Below are 13,085 nucleotides of genomic sequence, written 5' to 3'. Positions count from 1 at the left end.
TGAACTAAATATATTTGATAATTCAATTAATAGCATTAAAAACTCTGACCAGTTCATAAAAAAACCTTCAAAATCTCAATATAAATAAAGATGTGAGAATGTTTAGCCTGGATACAAAAAACATGTACCCCTCCATCCACAAAAAGTTTATCATAAATACATTAAATAGCTTAAACTGTGACAAATGGATAATCCAACTCGTTGAATTTGTTTTAGTCAATAATTATTTTATTTGTAATAATGGTTTCTTTAGACAATTAGATGGCATCTTTATGGGCTCTTGCATTGGTCAAAAACTAGCTGAACTATGCATGATTAACGTCGACAATATTATCCATAAAACTACAAGGTATAATGTTCTACAACCGTTATGTTGACGACTGCTTTGTTACTTATAACAAACAATTGACCAACCCCCAAATCATACTTCAACACGCCAACAATATCCAAAAGAATATATGTTTCGAAATAGAAAATAAAAATAACTGCAAACTCAATATTTTAGACATCACGATACTAAAACATGATAATTTCATTACCTTTAAAAATATACAAAACCTTGTGACGTCAGTAAAGTAATAAATTACCAGTGGCATGCCGTCATTGGAAGCGATGGAAGCGCCGATTCCACCTTCCAATGACCTTCCCTTGTATTTTATAAAATATAAATTTTCATATTTTAACGTACTTTGTATTAATTAAAATTAATATTTTATTACAACTGCATTATGTATCTTTTACAAATTTCTATACTACATATGAAGAAAACGATAAGATTGCTATTGTATATTCGAATAATTCGGTGGCGGAAGGAGTGTCGAAACCGGGTCAGTTTCCAATCAGCCAGATTATATAGGCATTGTCACATGCGCTTTACAGAGAACCAACGTCACGGTTTAGCTGGTAGAAGCAACACACGCATAAAGCTTCTAATTTTATATCCCCGACCGGTTCTGAGCTGTTAGCCGCCTGCCTGCTAGATGTTCGGCCGCCCTCGCCCGATTACGTGAATCACGAATAGACTAGATCAACGGCGGGCAACCTCCGGCCCGCGGGCCAGCTACGGCTCGCGAAAAGTTTCTATCCGGCCCGCGAGATTTTTAATAGATTATTAAATTTAATAGTTATTTTTCCAATTCTTTGTAATTTTCGAAAACGACAAGAGAAATAAATGTAGTAATTAACTTTTTATTTATTTATTTCATATTTGCAGACTAAAAAAATTACAAGTCACAAGAAGGCGTCAATTGACTACTATGGCCCGCGGAAAAAACGTAAAATTTATTTTGACCCAAGTTATAAAAACGGTTGCTCACCCTAGACTAGATTTATAACTTAACCCAACCGATAGGAGTTTACTGGCATGTTTTTATGATAGTTCTTTATAGTTGACAGGAGTTTAAAAAAAAATCCATTAAAATATTTGATATATTTATTCTGCGTTTATTCCGCTCTCCCATCTTATATTACTTACGGATTTCAATGTTAAACCGGTGATATTACGATTTAGTATGTCCCATCTGTAAGGGGATGCAGAAAATACGTGTACAATTCTAGTAGTGTTAAAAATTAACTGTGTACTTTGGCAGCATCATTTACAACCAAATTTAATGAATGAGACGTACAATGGTACAAAAAAAGCTTTAGAATTTATTTTCTTTAAATTTACGATTTATGTATCGGTTGTCATAAAAATTTCTTTCCACTTCTTTTCCAAGACTACAGATATTCGAGTTCAAAGTAACCGGTTTCGTCTTATTTCTATTTAAGAAGTAGTTAAATAATTAAGCGATTAGGGAATTAGAAACATAAATAAAACCCCGACGAAAGAGCCGAAATTTTACTTAAACAGAAGCTTAACCCAACCAATCTCTTGCCGAGTACAGTGGGGTCTGATCTCTTCATGATATTAGATGTAATAAAGACAGAAACTTCTCCAGTTCAACGAGAGTGACCGAAAAGTTGTAAATTTTGGAAATTTCCGTGGACACTTGGTCCTAAAACGAATTAGTTAGAAAACGAACGACGGACAATCTGTTAAGTTTAACACATTTAGATTTTTACATCTATGGTGAGAAACGTTTAAAATCTACAACAACCCCGTCGCGTCCTTTGATATATACTAGTGATGCGACAAAAGAGGCATTTGACATTGACCGTCTCTGATTTCATTCATTAGCCACTCGTAGGGAGCTATTTCACTAACTTGTAAGTGGATTGTTTTAAGATTTAAAAAGTAAAGAATATTTTGTTATTTTTATGTACGTTTCTTCACAAAGTTATATTTAATTATAAGTTTCTTTAAAAGTATATTCGTACAATTGAAGAATTATTTTTACTAGGCATGTATGTTCGTCACACATTTTGTTTTACCAAGTAAGTTTTTTTTTTTTTATAATTTTAATTTTAGCCCTTATATCGTGGCTAGTGATTCAAAAATTTATTTTAAAAAAGTTTTGGTTCGAGACCGTATAATGAAAAAGAAAACATTATTAAAAGAGAAAGACCAATGCCTAAATTAAATATAAATACGTCAACAAAAAAATTTCGACATTTTGACGATAAAATTTATGACGAATGACGATTCTTTCGTAAAATTGAAGCAATTTGGAAATCAAAGCGGAATAGAATTTAACATTGGTAGACAATATAAAATAAATATTGAAAACTATAACGAGATAATTACGATTAATAGATATATCTAGATTAATAGATGTTATATGTTCTTTCTCAAAGCGAGAATTGGCATTTAGAAGGCATAGGAAATTTATTGAATCTAATAACGGAGGTAATTATATTGAACTTTCTTATTTATTAAGTACGTCAGATAATCTATTAAAAATACGTTTAAAGAAGTATACGGTTTTTACTGGCTTATCGAACAAACGAATACGAACGGGCCCTGATGGGCAATTAATTGATTGTCCCTGTAAGTCGGCTTCTTATAGAAACACAGCTTCCCTATCGTCAAATGTCACGGCACGCCACTGTAAATTACCACTCCAGCACACCCACGTATATTAAAAAGAACGCATTCAATATGTATGTCAACAAAATGAAAACACGTACAAGTCATACTACTAACCAAAACATAGAAATAGACCAAATTTATCGCATCTTTCAATTAAATAACTACCCAAACAAAATTATCAACAAATGGCTACACAACCACTCATCAAGTCAACCCAAAGAAAAACACCAATAATTTACAAAAAATTAGATTATACCCCTATTATTTTTGAAAACATCCGAAGAATACTAATACCATATAATATCATTTCAGCACCCACTCTAAACAATAAAATCAAAAATTTCTTAAAAACAAAAGAACAAACTAATAGTAATACTGACGTTTTATTAAATAATAGGCCTAATCTTGTTTACAGCTTCGCTTGTGCTGTACGTGTCATCCAAAGTACTATTACATAGGTGAAACTAGCAGAGTATTAAAATCCCGTATAAAAGAGCATATAAGAGCGGTGAAGTATAATTACACCAACTCAGCAGTCGCCACTTATTGCAACCAAACTGGCTGCGAGATCTCACTCTACAGCGTCAAAATCCTTAAAAAAGAAAAAAATATTATCAAAAGAAAATTTTTTGAACACATTGAAATTATTAATACTAATGAAATACACAGAATGAACCTAAATACAGGTGCAGTTATCAATGACATCTGGCAACCATTCCTAGCTAAGTAGCAAAACTCATTAAGATGTACTACCTCCCTCTCTCTATCGTATCCCACTGTGTAGCTCAACACACCAAACATTCAGTATACGATGCAGGGAATACTCACATCTTTTTAACCTCTCCTATCTAGTCTATGTATTTCTGTACATTTCATCAGAATTATTTCGCACCCTACAGCTATTCCGTTATTAATTTTATAATAATTCCGCCTTTTAATAATACTTAATTGTAGATTTAAGTTTAACCCCTATCACATGTTGCTATACTGTTCTAATGTGTATAAGGGTGGAGCTATAAGAATTTTAGCTCCATTTTCCTCCCCTTTTTTTCGCCTTTATAATCTCAGGTATTTATGTTTTATTGTATAAATCTTTGTATTAATATTTGTATAAACCTTTTATTGTATAAACCTAAATATTTCATTCGATAAATCTGTAAATCTATAACCAATTGGCTGATAAATCTGTTACAATAAGACTGAAAAGGGACGTTAAGCCCGAAATGCATATCCGTTCCTACCAATAAATCAATCTTCTTCAACTAAAAGTGTTCCTGTGTGATTTGTTCTCAACGGCAACGTTATGCTAAGGAAATACATATAGAATTTTCTGGGATTATTGTATTTAATTATGGTGTTACAATGTAGTTAACCCTTTTCCCCCGACATCTTGTTTACGTTTATTTTGCGATCCTTCCTAAGGCAATATAGGTCAGTCAGGCGATATTATTTTAAAAGTTCACCAAAAATCAAATTATCATTATATCTATATGAAAAAAATCACTTACATTTATTAATATCTTTAGTTTTAAATACGATATTTTTCAATACATTTTATTAGAAAAATTTATAAGAAAAAAAATAATATATACCAGAACTGACACATGAACCTGATATAATTTGTAACATTTTGTGAAAATTAACATTGTCTAGTTACCTAGTTGTTTGCTGGCACTGAGCCAGAAAGACGTAGAATATTGTTTTGTACAATTCGATATAACACTTATGCATGTATGTTTATTCGTCGTGAAATTATCGCACATTATATCAAACATTTGTTTGAAATCAAAATTTTATACTGCTATCAACTAATATAATGAATTATTATACTTTATTCACTTCGTATCGAACGAGATTATATCTGTTGTTAATAAATTTTACAAAAATCGATATTTACCAAAGTAACGATGAATCGGTACCATCGAAGTTTTGCTTAAAAAGCCAGGGTACCGATCGATCGGTGCCTTCGGGGACAAAGGGTTAATTAATGTTAATAACACAGATGTGTGACCAATATTTTCAATAAATATCGTATTAAATAATACAAATGTTTTAATCCCAATCATCACTTTATTTATTTCCCACAAACATATGTATGTAGCTAAAATTAGTTTTAACTAATGTTAAAAGTTAAAAAGTCAATGTTTGATTTTAGTTTTATCTAAAATCAAAACATGTACAGCAGTAAATTCTAGTTTTAACTAGACAAAACGGGTTATAACAATGGCATTCAGTAAAAACTAGTTTCAATTAGTTAAAACGCGTTTTCACTAAAAACGAGTTTTTACTGTAACATATATATATATATATATATAACTGTTTTATTGAGTTTATATTTATATACCAAACCCAAAACTGCTATCAAGTGCATACAGAATAAAACCGTTTGTAAAGGACACTTTTAATTAATAAACATTTTAAACTATGACACAAAACTTTGATGGGGACGAAATTAAAAAGCTTTCGATGGTTTGTGAGCTTAAATTACATTTAATAGCTAAAACTATTTTAAATCTTTTTACAGTATAAAAATATCAGTAGTTTAATGAATATTTTTAAACAATTATACACGTATTCTATTACTTTTAAATTATTTTATGTAACTTTCACTAATTTTATTAAAATTAACACAAATTAGAGTTCAATTAGCAACTGTTGCTAGTGGTAATCAATGGTAAAACTTGAACTTCTACATCGTCACGACATTACTCGACTAAGCTCAAACATTTTGCCAATGTCCTTGAATGGAAAGTGGTATCACCTTACACTACTCTTTCAATAATGAAATTAAATTCGAAAAAAGACATAGCATCGAATAACTGTGTAAATTAATAGACGTAACAGTAGTAAAAAATTAAGTTACATTATAAGCAGTATTAAAACCCCGTAATATCAATAAAACAATAGATTTCTGTTATAATATACCAAATTACATTAAGTATTATATTTTTCGCATTGGTAAGTTATATTAAAACCGCAAGTAGAAAAATAGACTCTGCTTTTGAATGTCTCTCCTTACAAATTATTAAGAAAATGACACGGAAGAACATTTAATATTAATATGGAAAATATAACTTTAAATGTAACGAGTGGAATCGGCATATCATCATAATGTAAAATAAAGGGAAATTTGGCTACAATAAGATGAAAAAGCAAAATATGGCAGTTGTGAGATTCTGGAAGTTTAAATAGAAAATCTTTTAATTTTAAATATAATATTTCGATATTTTATAAAAGTTACCAAAATTCAAAGAGAAAGGAACAAATGTTTCCTGTGTTCCTAAGAGAGATCCCCCATGACTAAGTGGCTGACTAAAACACAAAAACTCATCATGACACTCAGTCAGATAATCTAAAATCTTAATCTCCATTGGAGGAGAAAGGGAGTATAAAAAGAGGGATACGCGCCAAAATCCTGGCACATCAGCCCTTCGTCCAGTATCCTCTTCTATTTTGAATTGTGTTCCATACTCCCTGGGATTGTAACTTCCACCCAAAGGACAGAATTGTTATATGACAAGTTAACAAAGATATATAGTAGATGTTGTAAACTCTCTCAATCTCTCATATTAGGGACATATTTAGTTAATGTCGATAGATAGCTGGATTCTTGTTATATCTTTTTGCTTGACATTAATTTAGCTCATTCGTACTCTTTATTATTGTATATATTAAATTAGTTATTGTTTTATTGTTAAATCGACGTGTTCAAATTCTTTATCGGACTCCTATCGCGTCATTTGAAATTAGCCCTCCTTTTTGAGAAGTATTTTAAGTTAAGTTTTATCGCGAGTTAGGACACGAGATTAAAATATGTCCTATCCTAACTGGTGTCATTCCTGACAAGGTTAAGATTTAAAGAATACATTTACAGTACTGTGCGAATTAATGTGAACACATCATTAATTAACACAATTTTTCTTTTTTTCGCAGTTGGCAACGTCTTTATGTCAATGTAGTGGCCATTTTGTTTTACTGATCTGACAGTCAGTGAGTAATAAGACATACCAAGCTACAGACAAGTTGCATTTTGTTATTTTTTTTCGAATTATTGTGTTTTTGGTGAAGTTAAGCTGAACTGCGGCTTTATTAGGTTTTTTTTTTTTTTTTTTGAAGATGAGTATTACTCCCAAAAACGCACTAAGATTGTTACTTTGAGTGAACACACATCAATGACTCAAAGAGATATTGCCAAGGAGTGTGGTGTGAGTTTAGGAGCTGTAAACAAGATTTTGAAGCAAAAAAGGGACACTGGGACGATTGAGGTGAACAGAAAAGAGAAATGTGGAAGGAAAAGAAAGACAACAGAAAGGAATGATAATTTTTAATAAAGGAAAGTAAATTAAACCCTAGGATAACCAGTCAAGAACTTCAGCAAGACTTAGCACATGCTGGAGTTATTGTTCATGACTCCACCGTACGAAAACGACTTATAGAATGTGGAAGAAAAATGGTTAGACCTCAAAAGAAACAGTTATTGACTGCTGCCATGATGAAAGAACGATATGATTGGGCAAAAACATATGTGAGCTGGACTGTTGAAGATTGGATGAAAGTGTTGTTTTCAGATGAGAGCCATTTTTTGGTACAAGGACAGCGATCTTGTTACGTTAGAAAAAGTGACAACGAAAAACTTATGGCAGCTCATATTGATCAAAAAGTTAAACATCCGTTAAAGATGTTCTGGGGCTGCTTTTATTTTAAATAAAGGTACCGGTTCCCTTGTGCCGGTCGAAGGCAATGATGAACTAACAAAAATACAGAGACTTGTTAGAACAAAGATTGGAATTTGAACTAAGAAAAGTCGATGCCGACGATCAAGCAGTATTTCAACAAGACTCGACTCTTTGTCACGTTTCCAAGGTCATGATTAAATATTTCAAAGACAAAAAGATATCATGCCTTGAATGGCCAGGAAATTCACCGGATCCTAATCCGATTGAAAATCTTTGGGCTTTAGTAAAAGCTAGACTTTGTAAAATAGATTGCACAACAAAAACAAAACTGATTGAGGCTGTAATCCAGATATGGTTTTGAGACCAGCAAATAACAGAAAACTGTAAAAATAATTTATTGATTTCATGCCAAAACGTGTTCAAGAAGTTATTAAAGCCAAGGGAGGGCATATTTCATATTAAAACAATTTAAATTGTATTCATTTTTCGATTCTATTCATCTTTAACCAATAAATGTTTTTTTTTTTTTTTCCAAATTTTCACTTGTGTTCACATTAATTCGCACAATACAGTAGAATATATTTATATTTATTTATTTGATAGTACAAGGAAGGCCCTGTATGTACGGGCAATAAATGAACCAAACAAAAAAATATTACAATCACACATAATAGTATAAGAATACAATTACAGTATCTTCTACCAGAGACACGTGACACTCAATCTATAAACAAAAAGAGGTACAAAATTATTCACATCACATCCTTTCTAAAGTCAATAAATAATACCCCAAAAAACAAAATGACAAATAACAGATAAACACACAAAACAAGAAAGTGGCAGCGATTGGTCGACGCATATAATACTAAAACTAATAATAAAACAAAGTAAATTAAACAAATACCTGAAAAATATTAAAGTGTTAATTAATAACCGCCCAAAAGCGCCGACCATAAACGCTGCCAGCTAGCAAACACCCAGATGTCCTCTTAAATACTGTAAACACACCACCTGTTGGACAAACTTCTGAAAAAGGAAAAAAAAAAAATAGCTTATTCTAATCACATCTATCCTGTTGATCGTTTATCTTAGTAATAAACCTATAAATACAGTAATATTTGTTATGGTCTTGCAACAGTTGCCTATATGATTGAATTGACAAGTAATCTTCTTCAAAACACTTTTGTCTATCTGCAGTTAAAACTTCACATTCAGCTACCACATGGTAAGCATCAAAATTGACGCAAGAATCACAGAACTCACAATACTCGATACACGGAGAACTCATTCGTCTAAATGTATTACATCAAACATGTAGCACTGCTTGTATCATAGAAAATGGTCTTTCCATATTTAAATAAGTCAGCGACTCCCAATCATTAAAAACATTCCGATACCACTTATTATATTTATAGTTGGCCGCTTTATCTTTGAATTCGTTTACATAATTGATCGCAAGCCGCATTAAAATATCAGAGGCAATAGTTTCATTGTTCATTGACCATTGTCGGATCCATTCGATAACCGAACTTCTGCATCAAAGACATCATACGATCTCCCCACGCTATTCTTAACGAAATTAATAATAATTTAGCCGACTCAGTAAGCTTACTAGCAGACTATTTGTATACCCATCTTAAATTACTTTTTATTATATTAAAATAAAGGGGAACCCGTTGAAACTCCAAATATATAATATACGATGGAATCCATCTTTTTAATGAATATAGACGCTTAATAAAATTAATTTGTAGATTATCATCTCTGTCTTTCCAATCAAAACCCCACACCTCGGACCCATATAACACTACTGACTGTATAAAAGCCCCAAACAATTTTAACTTAACTTTCCACCGTACCAATCTACCAGAAACACATACCTTAATAATCTTATCTATTCCTATATTCACTTTATTATAAATATACTTTAAATGTTTAGAAAAACGTCCGTTAGACTGGAAGAATACACCCAAATATTTATACTCATCAACTACTTCTATTTTACACTCTTGTAAAAACCAATTTTCCCTTTTAGAATGTTTTCCTCCGTTTCGAAAAACCATAATTTTGGATCTATTAATATTCACAGAAAGATTTAACTCCTGTAATGCAATTTCCGAAAAATCTATCAATCTCTGTAGGCCCAAGGGCGAGTCTGCCATGACCACCAAATCATCAGCATACATCAAAATTTTCACCTGAGTTCCCAAAATATCAATACCCCCTAATTCAGAAGCATTCAATTTACTTACCGGTGGAAATAAATATAGATTAAACAATAATGGGCTCAAAACACAACCCTGTTTCACACTCTTAAACGTAAAAAAAAAGATCAGAAATACCAACTTTACCGGACACACATGCCTCTGTATTAGTATATAACTGCATCAAAAAATTTACAAATTTATAACTCAACCCAATCTTCAATAGCTGTCTCCACAAAATGTCTCTATCTAAGGAATCAAATGCAGCAGTCAAATCCACAAAAAAGACGTAAAGTTTGCCTCGTTTCTTTCTTAAAGACTTCTGTATTAAAGCATATAAAACAAAAATATTATATTTATATAAATAGAGAAAAGAAGAAAATAAATAATCGATGTGTGCAGATGTATTCAGCAATAAATCTTAAAACTTAAATGATCTGTTGTATTACATGTGTTACTCGCTAGGATAATGTAAATCATCCTTCCTCCCAAGCTTATTGCTGAGTTGTATTGTACTTGCTTCAATGAATCTTAAAATGCAAATTATCTTGTATTATATTATGGTGTTTTTTAAAAAATGTATATATATGTTAAATATTTCAAATATTCGTTCAGTTTTAAGTTTTTAAATATCGATAATTCCACCCGAAAACATGCATTGCATAAAGGAATATTTCAAGCAGACACAACAATTAAATAATAATCACAATACTACTGTTCAGTAATCGGGTTACCGTAAGCAACTACTCGGAAAAAGATCATGAACAAGCTACCATATACTTTACTATAATTTTACTAGATATTATTGAGGAAATCAAAGGGAATCCGCTCACTTTTTTAAGTAAAATGTTAAATGTTTATCTCATTTAAATCAGTCTTTTGCCTATTTATTTATTTCTACAAACAATTTTCAAATGTACACTTTTTAATAGAATTAAGTTGTCATTAGACATAACACTTTCAACAAGAATAACTTAATTTTCCATCGAATAAACAAGTAAAAATTGTTATGTCGTCCACACTGCATGACGACAAAATATGCTTACAGCATTGAAGTATGCGTATTATAAACGTCATTTTAGTCGTATAATAATATGTACGCCTATATATACATCACATATTTCGTCTTGTATAAAACTTGACCTCGTATAAACGTTCTTTATTTACTCTCGTTTTCATTAATCGAGGATTAAAAAAAAACTATTCAGTTCGGAAGCATATTATTTCCATTCCCTTATCGAATATCAATTGTTTAGTTTCGATACGGCTATTATATAAAAATGCAGGCCTATACTCCAACCTAACCCATGAAAGCGGGTAAGTACAAATGATATTATACTTTGTAGATGAGACGATTCGCTATCGTTGATGAGTTTTGATAAATTCGGTATTATAATCTTTATTTGGATTAATTAGTTAAAGAAGTAAACTATTTTTAGTGATTATAATATTATTCTCGTCCCTCTTCAGCAGGTATTTATGTAGTACACGTACTACATAAATACCTGCTGAGGAGGGACGAAAGAGTCCGAAACGCAATAGTTAAATGTATGTGTCCAGGTATATCAAATAAAATAAAATTCTGATCTGTGAAACTGTGTTGCAGAATCCTTAAAACCGGTCTAATAAGTCCTGATAATAGAAAATACGTACTAGTAGACGAAAATAATATTATAATAAATAAGGGATATTGAGGCATATTAATTTATTTTTATTGGTAAATTATATTTAGAAAAAAATCAATCGTCGTTTTATTACTTTAAAGAAGTTTAATATTTTAAGGAAACTATATGATTTCTATTACTTTTTACACAAGAACTGCCTTATAATCAGTGAGGAGGGCTGCAAATGTTCGAAACCCGTAGAGGTTTAGTGGTGTAGAAAACTAGTTTTAGTGAATAACAAAAAATATTTGAATGGAGGTAGTTTCTGAACCTTACTTAATGTCGGAGTCGATATATATATGTTAGTCAAAACCCGTTTTAACTAGTTGAAAGTAGTTTATACAGGATGTCGTTGTTAAAACCCGTTTTGTCTAGTTAAAACTAGTTTTAACTCAAATTCATTTTTGACTAGCAGTAAATTCTAGTTAATTTACTGCTGTACTGTACATGTTTTGATTTTAGATAAAACTAGTTTTAACTTTTAACATTAGTTAAAACTAATTTTAGCTACATAAATATGTTCGGGGGAAATAAATAAAGTTATGTATAGTGATTCGAGGGAAGAAGCCTAATATTTTGATTATGAAGGAAATTATAGCGATAATTTGGGTTTTGGAGGCCTCTAACGAAAATGTCATATTCTTCAGCATGTTTTTCAAATAAAACTTTGAGTATATGAAAAATAATTGTATATTGTATTTGCAATGACGACTTTTTTACTATCTGGCATTTTAAGCATCTCATCTAAAGTATCCGGGTGAGATGCCAAATGCCATTAGGGTAAGATAACAAATACAATTGCATAAAATTAATTTTCGAATATCTTAACCAAATTTAATTTATTGCATATGTAGTACAAAGTACTTCATAGTAAGTATAACAGCACAGTATAAGTATTGTTAAGTTTCCGCCCTTCTAACGTGCTCTATAGCTAGCTGAAAGCTTTTCTCAGTCCAAAAAACTTTTTGAGAAGTCCTCATATAATTTCTATGCATATCCTGCAATAAAACGACAAAACAAAAATTTATTTAAAATAGGCATATTGGAATTCAATTAACAAAAAATAGGCATGTTACCCCAACAAAAATGTGGCATATTTCCCATTTGTCGGGGTAAGATGCCTAGTGGAGTCACGTGTTTTAGCGTGTCCGATCGGGATCGGCGGTAGCTGACAATGGAAACTTTAGAACCGTAACTATATCACACATTAATTGTTTTTCGCAATTTTTAATAAATTCTATTTTAACTTTTAGTTTTAAAATGATTCTAGAAACATTTCACAACAAAAATTCGTTCTTATCTTGCTTTTATTCTTCTCAGATGTAGAAAATGAGGTAACGGTAGCCAACTACAGCTTTCCGCACTCAATATTGGCCCAACGATTCATCATACAAACGCATGACAATATCTGACGTCACCGTTTGAAAATTTCAAAAAGTAGACATCTTTCCCCGGTTACCATCTTACCCCGAAAAACTCTATATGTTGCAGTCAAAACCAGTTTTTAGCTAGGATGCGTTTTAACTAGTTGAAACTAATTTATACTGGATGTCTTTGTTAAAACCCGTTT

General features: G+C 31.3%; 1 protein-coding gene across 1 annotated transcript in view; it reads left to right on the top strand.

Moving 5' to 3' along the window:
- Nucleotides 1-13,085, top strand: part of LOC136969331 (uncharacterized) — a 127,628-nt gene that overhangs the window by 109,704 nt on the left and 4,839 nt on the right. The window contains exon 12 of the mRNA XM_067263460.1: nt 7,325-7,651. Coding sequence (XP_067119561.1) covers nt 7,325-7,651 — 327 coding nt within the window. The remainder of the gene's footprint in view (nt 1-7,324; nt 7,652-13,085) is intronic.

The sequence above is a fragment of the Centruroides vittatus genome, unplaced genomic scaffold (assembly GCF_030686945.1).
Source record: "Centruroides vittatus isolate TY-2023 unplaced genomic scaffold, ASM3068694v2 contig_1776, whole genome shotgun sequence".
NCBI lineage: Eukaryota > Metazoa > Arthropoda > Arachnida > Scorpiones > Buthidae > Centruroides > Centruroides vittatus.
The sequence above is the reverse complement of the archived record's forward strand: the minus strand, read 5'-3'. Positions and strand labels throughout refer to the sequence as shown.